We start from the raw sequence: 16,084 nt of genomic DNA, 5'->3' as shown, positions 1-16,084 counted from the left end.
TCTCGCTCTCCATCCTGCTCTTGTGAAACCCCACCTGTAATACTGCATCTGGGTTCCCCAACATAAGGATTTGGACATGTAGAAGTGAGTCCAGACAGTTACAAAAATGGCCTGATGGCTGGAGCACCTCTCCCATGAAGACAGGCTGAGAGAGATGGCACTGTTCAACCTGAAAAGGCGGTTTTGGAGAGACCTTATAGCACCTTCCAGTACCTAAAGGGGGCTACAAGAGAGATGAGAGACACTTTTTACATGGGCATGTAGTGATAGGACAAGGCTTTAAACTGAAAGAGTGTGGGCTTAGATTAGGTATTAGGAAGAAATTCTTTACTGTGAGGCACTGGCACAGGTTGCCCAGAGCAGCTATGGACACCCCATCCCTGAAAGTGTTGAAACACCCAACCTGGCCTTGGAGCAACCTGGTCTAGTGGAAGGTGTCCCTCCCCAGGGCAGAGGAGCTGGAACTAGATGATCTTTAAAGTCCCTTCCAACCACAGCCATTCTGTGATCCTACGCAATCAGAAAAGAAATAAGGCTCAGAGCAATACCTTTTTCATTAAAGTTGTAACAGACTCTGTGGAATCCACAGCCCCTCTTCAGCCTGACATCCGGTATTATAAACTTTACTATGGAAAAGAGGAGTATTAAGCCTTACAGGCTATTGCAAGTGGAACACTTAAATGCCTTGCTGTTCTCCAGCTTTTTGTGAAAAACAGAGTTAAGATAACATGGAAAAACATGACCTAAATGAAAATTCTTTGGAGATGATTCTAAATCTGAATCAGTATTGTTGCACATACCATATGCAAAGTTAATACTGTATTTAGAAGAGCTAACAAATCTTTAATCCTTTGTGCCCTATAGTGTTTCTCAATTTCTATGGAAAACAGCTCTTATTTCCAGAAGGTTCGCAAGCACACAGTACCCTCTGGGATTGCCCACATTAAAGAAAGTTTACAGGTAAAATTCCATTCAACAGATTTTATTTATCAATTTGGTTTTGCGATTACAACTGCTTCAGTTTTCTTCCACTGAAGACAAAATACAAACTTTTACAGCAACGCTTGCAGAGAACATTCAAAAGGTAACAGCTTGATATCTGCACAAGTTGGCCTCAAGAAAAAGCCAGGTAACTTGAAGAGTCACTACAATTCAGTGCCTAAAATCACAATTCAGTGATTAAGGGGCAAGTACAACTACAGATCTATGAGTTACCTTCCACTTCAAAACACAAGGCCAAGAAAAACTGCAAGTTGTTACTTCAGGTTTTTTGCTACTACACAGCACAGATCAGCTGATACTGCCATTTCACAAAGGAGTAATTACTTTCAACAGTGAGGCAGCCAAGCACATGGTGAAGATGTATAACCCAGCCTCCCCTCCCCACAAACAACTAAAAGGGAAACAATTCCAGCCACAACTCTAACCTGTGGACTTATACCTTGCTGGTAAGGCTAATGAGCAAGAGGTGTGTAGTGCAGGCCCTTTGGAACATGACTAAACTGATATAGCACAAACTTGAGTTTTTCAGATAGGCATCTGAACATGTCAGAGATCCTGGGTTTCTTAGAGTCTTGGAAAATAGCAATTGCTGGCACCACAGAAAATTTAGTAACTAAGGCAAGGTATCCTTTCTCCCCTTTTAAACAAAATTTGAGGCAAACGATTAAGCAATTTTAAGGCACTTTAAACACTATTTTTAGTTCGCTTTACCAGCATACTTTATCAGCAACCTAAATCAGGATCAGCATATCTCATGAATAAGCATTTCAGCAACATTTTACAAAGCAACTCTTTTTGTGCCAATGCTGTGAAGTGTTCTTCAGGACTTTTCTGCAAGTTTCCCAAAAGAGAGCCCTTTGAGGCCAAAAATTATACATTAGGCATAGTTTGCTTTGCTGAGCTAAAAGCGAACTGTCATATTTTAGAAGAGTACTTCGTTCACTTCAAAGTACAGAACACAAGCTCATGGATATTGTTTGAAACAAATGGAATAAAACAGCTCTTAAATAGGGAAAGGACAGATTTAAGTGATTTCACAATAAGGCCAAGGATATATCATCTAACTCACACATATATTGTTGCTGGAAGCTGGCTGCTCACTGCTGTTTTCATAAACCTGAGCTGATTGTCTTAGTTTTGTTTAGAAAACCAAAAGCTAATGAACTCAAAGATACAGTACTGCTGAGTAACCTCTGCATTTTGTAGCAATTTGAGTTTTCTATGCAGCATAACAGAAACAATGCCATTCAAACTAAAAGAACATAAGAAAGCGACACGGTACACTTTAAATTTCCAACTGAAGTGCACTTAATTTGCTTCATATTTCAAGTTCCATTGCCATGAGTATTATCTGCTATTGATGCTATTTTGTTTTGGGTGCCAAGTTCCAGTCAAGTCAGAGCTAATAAGACAGTACTACAGATTATCCCAAAACTGATGATCAAGGGATATCATCAGAAGCTATGCACTATGTGCTACATACACCACTTGATTTTATCTTTACTTCCATTTTTCCTGTGGGTTTATTTTCGCAGGTGCTCAAGTCAGTCTGCATTGGAGATGACGTACCTTTGATACTCAGATCACACGGCTGATCCAGCCAAGTAAAAAAACCAACTACTTGGCTGAATAGATCTCCTTAACCAGTTCACTGCAGGGAGACACAAACCTGATGCCAGGAAGTGGGAAGAGGAAAGAAAAAAAGGTGTAGCCTGCAGTCACAGGACTACAGCAACCCAGACTAGGATCAAATCAGCAGATCCTCTGAACTACCCTTAACTACTCCGTCAGCAAGCAGACATACAGGAGAGTAAAAAAGAAAAAAACAACAACCCAAACCCCTGAAATTAACTGCAATGAGTTTAAGAACCATTTGAACAACAAAAACCTCAGGACTTCCTAAACATCAGTATTTCAAGTATAAATGTGAGTTCTTGCCTTTATATACCGGGAGTGAACTGCGTTTTATCACTAGTTTTATGGTTGGTCTTTGTAGGTCAGAACAAAAGGTAAACAAGTCAAAGCTTCTGTTTGTAGCTGAACATCACTGTACCATGCTCCTCACTATAAAACAAGGTCAATAAGGGACAGTTATTCTAGTGAAAAATTTTTTAAACTGGAATGCTCAAGTCACATGTATTCTATTTTTCTATGTAAAGCTAGTAATTAAAAGTTTTATTTATCTTTGAGATAGGTGGGACACGTTTGCAGCCTACTGAAATTTAGTCTTTAAGGCACTAATATTTTTTTTCCTATTAGAAGAATTATCCTTACATCCACCCTTAACATTAATTGAGAAGGGCATAGAAATTCTGTTTGGAATGAACTATTTTATGAAGCAACCTTATTCTTGTGTAAAAAAAATAAAAAGGCTTATGTTATTCTATTAACACATTATCTAATTCTACATTTTTGTTCATCTTTCTAGCAACATGCTGTAAGAGCCATAAGCTAGTATAAACGCTATTTCACTCCCTGAATTTAGTCACCAATAATTCACATTTTGATAGAACTGAAGGGATATTGTATCAAATGTGGATTAAATCAGCCTTCACAATAAGTCATCATGAGATTGTCTACTCAACAGTGTTACCACTGAATAAGAATCTCTGAACGTCTACATTTGGCATATCAAGAAAAGTCCCACAGCAGCAGCCACTAAAGGAAAATAAAACAGCCATTAGAACCCATGCAGCATATTGCAAGTAATCCTGTTGAAGAGATTCATATCACCTCTTGCCAAGTATAATGTTGCAAAAATATTCATTTAAAGTCTTCTTTTAGAGATTTAAAGGATATTATGAACTGCTGTCTTCCATGAGCAACAGAAAATATTTTGGTTCAGTGAACTACAGGTGTTGGGCTACTAGTCCAATACAAAGTGGCAGATCCTAAAGTGTGTGATAGTTTCGGTCTTTTGACTTGCAGAATTTGTACAGAAAGAAAATAACAGCCTGCAGACCCAGAACAAGGACAATTCCACCTATGAAACTTGCAGCATCAAATGTAGATTTGCGTGCAGCAGGTGCAGGAGTCACAGTAGCACTCGTACCTGTTAAACACCACATTAGAAACTGTAAGTGCACAATGCTCACAACAGTTTTACAGATTTTAGTGCTGGCTTCCTTGTATTAAGATTACTCAGAATATCATAGGAAAAAAAAAAATCAAAAGTAAAGACACATCAGCATCTGCATTTAGATCAGTGATACTGAAATTCTGATTAAATACTGATTGTACAAGACTAGAGCTATTTATAGACAAATTGCTCTGGACCTCAATACTGAGCAATACCCAGCTGAACTTTATTTGTACTTCAAAGAGCCAAAGCCTTCCTCCTTTACATAGAAGTATATTATTGATATGTTCACATTCAAGACACATTTACGGTCTCTGCTCCTTGCTCAGGTTTTTTCTGCTTAATTCAAAATAAATTATTATCTTCCATCCACTGTATTTTACCGCAAGAGTTGTGCTTAAAGAAATCAGCTGAAATCCCAACAAATATGAGTCTGGAAATAACAGCCATCTGCTGAAGGCTAGTTTTAAAGAGCTTTACTTTGTGAAAGCTTTTCATGAAATAGCATATTTAGGACTGACACAGAAATAAAATACTTCAGCTTATTCCCATCACCGTAGCTCAATTTCATAAAAAAAAAAAAAAAAAAAAAGGCATCCCATTATTATGCTGCAACTGAAAGCCAAAATATTACCTCCCAAGGACAGGTGAGTTAACAAGTGAATTTCAGCCACACTATTAAAATCGTCCGGCTGATTTTTTTTGACCAAAATGTTTCCCACTTTTAATATCTCACCAACTAGCTCTGATTCTTGGGCTATTACCTTGCTACATACATACATTACCTTAACAAAATTAGACTTGCCATAAAGTAAGAAGTGACAACAACAGATACAGCAATACTGCTTTGATGCTGCCAGTTGGTAAGTCTTTCCAGATAACTTTTAAAGCAGCACTAATTTTTAAGTATTTTATGCTTTAATTATGGTAGTAGTAGCAGTTACCTGGAGTAGTAGGTGTTGTGGTAGGTGAAGTAACGGTAGTTGTAGGCAGAGGAGCATGTGTAGTTGCATTGGTGACATTAGCTGTTTGAGAGAAGACAGTACGTGCATACCATAAACCTCAACAGCAAAATTTGCAAGCACTGAAGTTCTTATGCAAATTATTTTTCTTGTTTTGTTTTAACAAGGATAAGCTTTGCCCTCAGACTATCCCACACAATTTAGGTGTTCAGCTGTGTGGCGCTACGCCAAGTTTCTGCAATAAGGATTATTTTCAAACTTGCATAACATTGTTATCCAAATATTTCAAGGTTCTCCACAGATCAGACAGTGATTCCTCATTCCGACAAAACCACTTCTCTTTCAAGTACTAGTATAAATACTGGTATTTGAACAAGAACCAAGACAGCTGCTTAAAGACAACTGAGTACCTGCATCAAGGCAAAGGACCTTCATTAAACAGCCCTTACAATCAGTTAGTATTAATTGTACTAAAAAAGTACTTAATATAGTATCTCCAGACAGGACATACACACTCCTCCTGCCCCAAAACACTAACTGTGAATGCCATCATTGGAATAAAACCACCCACCTATAGCTAAACTGCCTCCTAAAAACTCTTTCATTATCAGGCCAGAACACTGGGTCTCTGACCATTCCTCCCCTACCAATTAGGATTACTAAAAATGAATCACTATTTCACTATGTGCCTCGAAAAAGTGCCAACATTTGTAGGTTTACTCAAAGCTAAACATCGCCCTACTGTACATTAGGCTGTCCTAAGACTAATCAAGTACCAACCTTTTACCTCCCAGCTCACTTGACAAGCAGATGCTTTTAAAGATTAGATTCATTTTTTTAAGAACTTCACTGTTAAGATGGCAGAGAAATTTCTGAATAACAACAAAAAAAACCCTCTTAAGAATTCATGATTAATGGAAAGATTAGTGGAAATTATTAATTCAAACAATTACCACTGGCCCAATGTTTAACAGAGAAAATGCTTCTTGCCAATATAATTAAGAGTTTTTTTAAAATCCACCTCTTCCAAACCTTGGAACCATTTATGTATTCTGTACATCAGATGTTTAGTACTCAAGCTACTACACTGAACTGTGGAAGAAGTCCTTATCCTTCATTTTATTCACCAGTTCCTAGTTTACTGCCATTCTATGTTCAGTGCTACTGTATTACCTATAGTAGTATGAGCTGTGGTAGCAGAACTGGTTGTGGTCACATTGGAGAATGCTGTGGTAGCATTGGAAGACGCTGTGGTAGCATTGGAAGATGCTGTGGTAGCATTGGAAGACGCTGCGGTAGCAACGGAAGGTGGTACAGTAGTACTGGAAGCTATGAAAAAATAAGAGTTACATTAAAGAGATTAATGATGGTATTTAGCTAAAAAACAACCCAGCATAAGCAGACATAGTTTTAGCTATTTCATATAGCACTGAGTTCTACTGTAGTTTTAGTATGAAATTACAAAGCAGTTGACTCCACCATACTAACATCAGAAGTTACATGAATGAATACATGAAAAATCTTGTCACAGGCAGCCCAGTCAAGCCAGTGTTCAACTGGCAACTCATGATTCCTCAAAGCAAACAGGAGTGAGAAGAGCCCTACTGTACAAGCTTTATACGATAGGGAACTAGGCATACAGTACTGCTTCCCAACCTCACTGCAACTTAGACTGAACCTGACCTACCAAGTTCAACTATAAATCAGAGTGGCTAGACAACTGAATCAGAATGAAGGGAAAACCAAGACCTCATCAAGAATTTGAAAGCTTACCTAAAGCTTCCTGTTCCGAGAGCTGCTGCTGGATGTAGGTACTCTCAGCTTTAGTATGTGCTGTACAAAAAAAACACAAACAAACAACACCTCACCCAAAATGCAGAACTGTGAAGTCTTCTGCAACTTACTGTATCATCCAAGTTAATCACACATAGACAGCTTGTCTAAACTGTTGGTTAATCATACACTGATACATCAGCAAGCCTCCTCCTTAAATACCATGATGTCCAGAAGCCTTTAATACTCAGGGCTCATTCAGATGTGGTTATTCACATCTTGAACATAATTCAGCATGCTGGGAAACCAGAGCCAACTGTTTCTACAGAGATAGGCCGGATATATCAGAATTGACATTCTCTTGAGTCCCACTGGCACCCAGTCCATTTAGGGCCACCTAAAAACTGGCCCACATTTTCCCATGTCAGTCCTGAATGTAGTGTTGAGCCACGAGAAGTGAGAGTCTATAAAGGCGAGGGTGAACAGGCTCTCCATGGAAGTGTTCACAGTATCAACCCTGAGAGAGTTCAAGAAGTGTTTGGACAATGCTCTTACACCTACCAGGACCCCCTACTAAGGGTGACAATTAATTTCCTTGAATATGCACAAGCAGAAACACAACAACCTGACAGAGCCACTAAAAGTTTACCAGGAGTAGATTGTAAAAACACTTCTCTTAGATACAGAAGAAAGGCATCGTAACATCATGCTCTCTTTGGAAAGCATTAAAAAAATAGTACTTTTATCACTCCTGATTAAGAGGTGATTGTTACAATTTTAGAAACAACACACAAGTCCAAGTCAAAAGGAATTATTTCTGACTGGCTGCCATCACAATATAGCCCATAGCAGCATGGAAGCTTCACCTCTGTTGTCGTGAGCCAGCCACTTTAGCCACACTGTTGAATTCAGCTGGACAAGATTATTCAGAATTTTCACTTGCTGTTCTAGATCTTAAAACCAGGAAATCCTATTTTAAAGTCCATTTCTTGTCAGTTTTCAGAAAAACTAAAATTCGGGGGCTTCCACAAAACTGAAATTCAAGATCTAATCTAAATTATTCATATCCTGCAAATCAGTTTTGCACAGCAAGCACAAATTAAGTCTGAAGTAGATAAGCGACCGAGCACGTTCCTAGCACAAAGGATTTATCTTACGCAGCTCTATATCCCAGACCCTGTACTTCAGAACTGCATGAAGAGTTGTGCTAGTTAACTATTAAAACTGGGAGGTTCATAAGTTCTTCCTGTTTACCACATCTCAGATGACTTAGCAGGTGAAACTTTTTTGTTCAATATGCAGCTTACTGCCTTGAGGACACTGACAAGTTCCTTGGGATATGCTGTATCTAATAGGAAACATCCGTTTTAATCTAAGAAAGCAAGGTAGTATCGAAAGACGTGTCTACTAAAATATGTCAGGCTTCTTAAAACAGCAACAGTAAGCAGTTAAATGGATGCACAACAAAATTGTGTATTCTAGTATCATATATTTTCTGTTTAAGCAGAAAGCAAAGGGCTTATTTACATATTTGTAAATGATTATATAAATTGTAGAAGGCATATCAACAAAAGGCCAACAGACAAATGAGTTGTAAACACAACTGCCTCACATTAAACAATGTGAAAGCTGAGTATCTAAATACTCACAGGAACACTGTCGTACAGGTGAACATTCTTCAGCCTTCACAGATGCTTCTGTTTCATTTACACACATCTCTTCACCTTTTGTTAGAAAAGAAGAAACAAGATATTTACAGTAGCCGAAGTTTAAAGTGTTTGAGACATTGCTCCTAGATACTAATAAACTGTTCATAGGACAAACCAAACACCATCTGCTAGCCAAGACAGCCACTTTAATATACAAGACTTCAGTATTATATTAATAATTTCAGACTTTTTAGTATTTTCTTTCACTAGTTACTCCACCACGCAAATCAACACTTAGGTAAAACTTACATATTTTGTTGTAACAGTATAGCCTGATGTTTTTTCTTCAGAGCTGATAAAATTAAACAGTGTTTCTATTTGTGGCATTTTTCCAAGTTAAACATTTCTACCTCTATGGTAGCATCATAAAAAAAGTATCTTACTGTCTTAAAAAATTCTATATCCAAGCAAAACCTAGTTCCAGCTTTTCAAACTGGTCCTTGACCTTGAAATGGTTGAATACAGTTTCTTATTCTCTGCCTTGACTTATTCTCCCTTGATGGAGATTTCAACCTCTCTCTTAAAGAAGCTACACAGATCTCTCGGGTGTTTGCAGTATATGCCTGTTGGTCCAACACCACAAGCAGAATTCAGAATAAGAGCTTTCTGAACGATAAGTTGTATCCAAAATTGATTTCATTAGTTCCAAAGCACCTTAACCTTCATATATAACCCTTCTCGGTTATCTACAATCAAGTGCTACAAAAATCATTATGACAGCCAAGCCATTCTCTCCTCTTACTCTGTTTTCACCTCACATAAGAAGTACAAATAGTCCACCTGAGGCCTGCTTATTTAGTCTTTGTATGACTTTGTCAACAGCAATTTCATCTCCTCCAGGACTGAGTACCAGATGTCAACTAAATGTAGTTACATCCAACTCACCTATAATTGGAAAAATAAGGCTCTAAATTAGAAAACAACTAATGCTTCTTCAGCTCTGTCACCTTCCCTTCAGTGGCCTGCAACTTGTAGTTTTATGAACATTGCTGTTAACTGTTTAATGGACTCCTCTACCTGTATTGCACTTCAGTTCAGGAGCAGTGGTTGCGACCACCAGGTCCATGACAAGACCTCAAAAGAGACTGAAGGACAGAGCTGTGCTTGCATGTCAGAATCTACTCGTGATCCCTTAACAGCAAATACAAGTGACTAGTTTGTCCTAAAAACATTCTGAACCACCTGGAAAATATTACTTTATCAACAGCACAGATTTAAATCAGAAGCCAAAAAAATCTGGGAATATTTTGAACACATCAAACATTTAAAGTTCTCAGGTGAAGACAGCTGAATGACAGATACAAGTTATGAGTTAATTCTTTATTAGGTTATCAAACAAAACAGAGTATTTGTGTGATGAACATCAATATAGATGAAGTAGGTCTAGCTGGGTTTAAGGCTCTCCACAGCGTTGAGGAATACATTCAGTGCAGGTAGCTCAGTGTGCAGCTGCAGTATGAGCTGCAGCTTGAGCTGGGAACTGGGAGCACAACAAAAGGGCACGGGGACCTGTGTCCCAGCCAAGGGACCAGACACCCAGAGACACCACGGAGCCAATGACCCCAGACTATCACCCATTTAAGACTGTGACGGTATAAAACCCAGGGATTCCTTTACTGGAGGTCCCTCCTTGGAGGCACCAGCTTGGGCTGTTTCTGTGTTACTGCATTGTGAATAAACTGCTTTATGGAACAAGACACCTGAGACTCTGCGAAGGGAAACCTGGGTTGAACTGGTAAGGAAACCTGGTTTGACTGTGTGAGTGTGGGGTGTGCAGGGAGTCAAGCAGGGCACCCCTCGTGAGGTGACCCCTGCAAAGGGGCTTCAGTCCCGGCAGTGAAAATTTGCCCAAGTCTCCTGAATGGTCAGACAGGGAAGTTTCCTTAACAATGGCAAAGTATGGATCTGCACTACGTAGTACTCCTTACCTTTACATGTGATCCACATGCAGACTCCTATATCTGTGCCATTAGCAATACACGAATCGCAGTCAGAGAAGTTCCCACAGACGTCTTAAAAAAAAAAAAAAAAAAAAAAAAGGCAAGCACTGATTAGGACAAAATTACCACTGTCAAAAGAGCAATTTCACCCACAGAAACAAGTCTTAGATCTGCACTCTCCCATATGTACATCTCCCAGGTTAAGGCACAATCCTTTACACTGAACTAACTACAAGTGAAAACTACAACTTTTGAATGCTTTTAACATGAAGTAAACACATTTTCCTCTAGACATAGTGATGTTGCTAAACCAGACCCCCACATGTGCACCATGATTCTGCCTCATGCAACATCTAACTACAGTAAACTCAGATAATAGTGGATATACTACTCTAGTAAAGTTACCAAAGTTCACTAAATTAATTTTGCAGAAGTTTGTTGAAACCTCAGGTGGTAAAAGCCTGTTTCCTTTTGATTTTATTTTTTCCTTTATGTAATACAGTCAGCTATATATAACCCTACAGTAGAAAGCAATCGAATAAAGACAAGAACCTAGAGGAACTCATATTCACATGCATAAAAAAGGAGAGCAGAAAGGAAGTCAGTCTATTCATATTCTGATCACAGCAAAAGCCAGCAATCTAACTAGTCCAGATGCTTTTTTATGTCCATCTCAGTCAAATATTGTTGCCTTAAAACCATAATGACAACACATCCACTATCTGGCTCAAATAAGATCTCCAAATCTGCAGTTTGACTGCATTAGTTTTAATTAATACTTACTCATACAGCCATCATACTTGGAAAACCCACATGCAACCCACATGTTGCATGCTCTCCACCACATTTCACACTATACCCACCTATCCACCTTTGGGTGACCTTTCCCTCTTCTCCGTGAAGGGAACACTTTTATCCACAGATCTCTGGCAATCAGCATGGTAATTTACCTCTCAGATAACAACTACAAATACATTAAGTAACTTCAGTAATCTGACAATCTGAATTAAGCCTGAATCTACCTGGCCTTTCTCTTGGTTATGTTAGGATCAGGTCAGAAATGCTGGCACTATTTCTTCCCTTTCACATAAGATATGAAAAGATCTTTGTCGGTTTGCATCAGTGAGGTATGCAACAGTTGCACTGTTCCCTTTGGGAAGGCAGCACTCAAACCACTTCAAGAGCTATATGACAGTTTCTGGATAATAGATCTCAGAGGTGAAAAAAATTCTGGGGAAAAAAGAAGTCAGTCAATTATTATTCTGGATATACATCTGAGGAATGATCACAGCACACATACCACCGACTTCTGACAAATGAACAACCCTGACTTTTGCAAATTCCTCACTGGTACACAGAAAATGTAGCACAGTACATCTGTGGAGACAGGAAGACAGTCAGTGCAGCTAACTAATACCAGATGCACAAGCGCTTTTAGTTTAGTTTCAAAAACAGCTTTCCCAGACTATCGTGGAGAAGGATCTGATGTGCAAGAGTAAAGGATCAGAAGAGCTTTTATCAATGAGCTGTTAACTTCAGAATCTGTGGCAGGGTCTCAGACATTGTTTCTTAGGGTCTTTTATATGGGATAACTGCAAGTTTCCCAGCTCTCCCCATCAGAAGATGCCTACTCTTTAATGAAAAAAATTACTCTGGTATCACAAACTCAGCTCTTCAGACTAAGCGAGCTGACGTTTGCTCCCAAGATAAACCTGTTGTACTGGCTCTCACACGGGGTAAATTCGGATATTCCCCTTACACTCGAGGAGGAAACTTGGAAACAAGAGTTCGTCCTGCTGGACCAACAGTGCCCTCTCCCGCTGCAGCGGAGCGGCTATTAACCCCTGGCTGAGCAGTCACGGAGCAGCCCTCGGTTCCCACCAGGTGTCCCACACCGCCCTGCATCCCGCCGTCAGAGTAGGGCTGGAGAGGAAATCTAGAAGGGCTGCGGCAGCGGGGACCGGGCAGCCTCAAACCCAGCTGCCTCCAGCGCCACCGTGCAACGCGGCCACGGAACACCGAAGTACTTCCACGCAACTGCTCCCCTTCGCTTCCTGGAGCACGGCACATTTCGTGGTTCTCGGCCAGGCAAACACTTCAGCGCAGAGCTCATGGGGCCAGAGCTGTGGGCAATAGTGGGCAAACCCACAAGACGGCTAATGGGGCTCGCACCTGGAAAAGGAACGAGCGGCGGGAGGGACAGACCAGCACCGCTGAGTCAGGGAACCCTCGCTATCAGACCTGCACCGAGTATACAAGAACCACCCGCGTACAGGGTTATGGCAGCGGCTCCAGGCCCCCTGCGGCGTGCTAAGGGGGCACCGCAGGCGGCGTCCAACCGGGATAACGGACCCAAACCCGCGCCAATCGGGATAGCGGGCCAAACGCCCAGCGGGCTGCGGCCGCGGCGCCCGGGGCGGGCGGCAGCGCTGCCGCCCTGCGGAAGCGGCGGCGGCTGCCGAGCGCTGAGGGAGCGCAGGGCGGGCTCCGGGCGGCGCAGCGGCGCTCCCGCCCCGCCGGCCGCGGGGCTCCGAGAGCGGGCGCGGAGGGAGGGCCGGCAGGGCTCGGTGCGCGGAGCCCGCCCCGCTCCCCCCAGCGCCCGGCAGCGGGCGGGGCTGCCCCGTCAGCAGCTCCCGGGGGAAAGGGGGATACGCGAATCACTCACCGACGGGCGCGTTGCCGCCGCTCTGCGCGACGCCCACGGCCAGCTCGCAGAGGCAGCACGCCAGGGAAAGGGCGGCGAGGGAGAACGTGAGTGTCCGGCCCATGGCGGTGGTGCGGAGAAACGAGTGGCTACGGCTCCGGCTCCGGCTCCCGCTCCCGCTCCCGCTGCCTGCGCGCACCCTCCGCGCGCCGCCGTCCCGCCCCACGCGGCGTCACGGGAGCGCCTCCGGCCGACCCCGCCCCCCGCCCGCGGTGGTTCCAGCCCAGCCTCCCCCCCCATCCGGCGGGTAATGGAACGGTCCGCACCGCGGAGACGCGGAGCCATTATCCCACGTGACCACAGCACTCCCCAGGAAGGACCGTTTCCCGTGTGTCACGCGCCCCCCGAACGCTGGACGTCACCACGGGGGTCCCGCCCCCTTTTCCGCTACGTCCGCTCATTGGCTGGGGCGAAGCGGGGGCGGGGCTGGGGCGCGCGGGCTCGCGGCTGGGGCGCGCGGGCTCGCGGGCTCGCGTTTCCCGCGGGCGGGCGAGTGACACGTGGTCGATGTTATTTCCCGGGAGCTGCGGTGGGCGCATGGGCTCGCTGCGCGCCATCCGCAGGCGAGACCGTCCTACCCCACCAGCACCAGCCGCCTGGGGAGGCATGGCCGTGGCGTGGCGTGGCGCCTCTCCCTCCCCCCGCGGGCCGGTAGCTGGCTATGGCGGTCCGCCCCCTGCGGCCGCTCCAGCATGGGGAGGGAGCGGGTAGGCGGTGCAGGTCGGGGCCGAGGTCGCTCCCTCGTGGCTGAGGGGTTTGTGCTTGTCTGCGTTGCCTAGGCCTGGGGACAGCTGCTCGCCGCTCCGTACCCCTACCCCGGGTCTCGGGGATGCGGCCTGTCGTCTCGGCTGTCTGCGACTTCCCTGAAGTTGCCGAGGCCGAGCTGCTCCCGCCTCGTTGCCCTCAGGCACCGGGACTTGTACCTCTCACCACGCCTATTCTTTTGCGGTGGAGCTCTCTCCGACAGTGGTTGCCACTGGTGTGGGGTTCACCTCTTAACCCTTTCCCTGCCGCGAAAGAACTTAGTGACTACATACATAATAGCTAATTTCATTTTACGTAGTAATAAATCACATGAACCTTAGCAGTCAGTGTGCAATACTTTAAAAGTGGTGGTCAACTGTGCTCCTGGCAGCACTAGTGTGCTAGCACTGTAGGAAGCTGCAGACTGGGAGTTGGGCTAGGTCCAGGATAAAATGGCTGCGTTACTAGAAGGCAAGCACGGTACAATCTGTAACCCTTATCTTCTCCTTCCGCTGCACTGAAGAGAGCACCTGGAGAAGGCTCAGGTCATCCTGCCACTTCTTTTGCTGGTCTTGGCAGTGTTAGGTTTGCAGTTGGACTTGATTCTAAGAATCTGTAATTGCCTCCTGACCCCTGGGAAGAGTTCCCCCTCTGCCTATCACATTTCCTGACTCTCTGTCCTTTGCTTTTCCCTAAGGCAGCTTGAGTCGATGTATGTCATCAGTAGTGGACTCTGCAAATAAATGTTTGTTTGTGTAAATCTGCCTCAGCATTTTTGTGCAATGCCAAGACAGGTGAATGTTGGGAAACTAAGGCAAACATTCACGGCTGCTTGAATTCAAGGAGAGCTAAGCTAGAGCTATAAAGCATATTTTAGCGTGGTCCTGGTGAAAGGACAAATGGAAGGGAAGAGTTATAATCAGGAAAATTTACCCTTGTTTTTCCTAAGTGTGAGCTGGACTTGGGCAGTAAAGAGGAAACCACCAAATAAATCCCTAGATTAATCTTCCATTTTACTTTCTTTCCTGAAGGTGTTTTATTGTCAAGAGACCGATAAAAATGCTGAAACTTTAAGGTAAGCTTCCTGTCATGTTTACTGAGTGAGCTCTGGAAAGGTCTGTAGAGCTGTTGGTAACACATAACTTGGGTACCAAGGTTTTTGACGAGCTTCTGTACTGCCATATATTGTGGTGCTCCTAGCAGGCAGGATGACTAATGCTCTGTCTTCCTGAAAAGGAATCTTAGAGTGAAAACGTTAAAAAAAAGGTAGCAGCTGCAGTGAAATGACCAAACATATTCTGATGGATGTAAATGTTAGTAACATCTGAATTTAGTTCTGAAAAGTGATGAGACTGAAGTCACACACTGACTTTAGTTTAATCTCTCATTCTGCATGTACTTTTTACTGGAGTGTTTGTGTAAGTTGAGTTATTTCTGCAGTATGATGAAAGGTGCTGGCTTTTTAAGAAGAAATAATTTTCACATTCCTTATTAAAATACTGTGTTTCTGATCTACCCTTGAATAAGCAGAATAAATTGAGAAGCAGTATAAATAGATACTGCAATGTAACCAAAACTGCTTGGAATATGCTTGCCATACCTGCAGAAATTTTAGGGCCTTCTGGAACAAGGGTCTTCTGTTGGGATCAGGGCTTAATTCACAGGATCTCTTGTTATTTCACTGGGCATGGTATTATTTGAACTCAGGTTTTATTTTTTGCAGGTTTTGTGGGTTATGATATTAAATATATCTTCAGCAGTTATCATAGTGTTTTATGAGGGATGCAGTGGCAGTTCTTTTGATATGTGGGATACATGTCTGTAACAAACGTGGATAGAGCCTTCCTAAATCTTCGTTCGTGAAGCCTAGCCATGATGGGATACATGAAGTGTCATGGTTGCTGCAATCTGCATTTCATGAGGACTGCATACTAAAAATCTCTTCTTTTGAGAAGGAAAACAAATAGGATATAAGTTAAATGTGGTTGATAAAAGACAAGACTCTAATCAGTGTTTATATATATGGAAAAAGTGGGAGGAAATGAAGTACATAATAAAACAGAACTAAGATTACAAGCAAGGCAAGAATTACAACACATCTCCACAAGCGAGTGAAATTGTTTATCATGTACTCCTGGGGACTGGTGAGAATCCAAGGGAATGATAAATGT

At 42.9% G+C, this 16,084-nt stretch overlaps 1 protein-coding gene across 2 annotated transcripts; it reads right to left on the bottom strand.

Annotated features, from left to right (window-relative positions):
- Window positions 1-966: 966 nt before the first annotated feature.
- CD164 (CD164 molecule) lies at window positions 967-13,328 on the bottom strand. Of its 2 annotated transcripts, XM_064649799.1 has the most exons (7): window positions 13,131-13,318; window positions 10,454-10,537; window positions 8,466-8,540; window positions 6,817-6,876; window positions 6,217-6,372; window positions 5,026-5,106; window positions 967-4,054 (listed from the first exon to the last, which is right to left on the bottom strand). In XM_064649799.1, the coding sequence occupies exons 1-7, from the start codon at window positions 13,231-13,233 to the stop codon at window positions 3,894-3,896; spliced, it is 720 nt and encodes a 239-aa protein (XP_064505869.1). In that variant the 5' UTR covers window positions 13,234-13,318; the 3' UTR covers window positions 967-3,893. The 2 variants fall into 2 exon arrangements, with proteins under 2 accessions (XP_064505869.1, XP_064505870.1); XM_064649800.1 differs by lacking the exon at window positions 6,817-6,876 and having other exon boundaries at window positions 13,131-13,328.
- Between the last annotated feature and the right edge of the window lie 2,756 nt (window positions 13,329-16,084).

The sequence above is a fragment of the Pseudopipra pipra genome, chromosome 3 (genome assembly GCF_036250125.1).
Source record: "Pseudopipra pipra isolate bDixPip1 chromosome 3, bDixPip1.hap1, whole genome shotgun sequence".
NCBI classification, from domain to species: Eukaryota; Metazoa; Chordata; class Aves; order Passeriformes; family Pipridae; genus Pseudopipra; species Pseudopipra pipra.
This window is presented reverse-complemented; position numbering and strand designations above follow the sequence as displayed.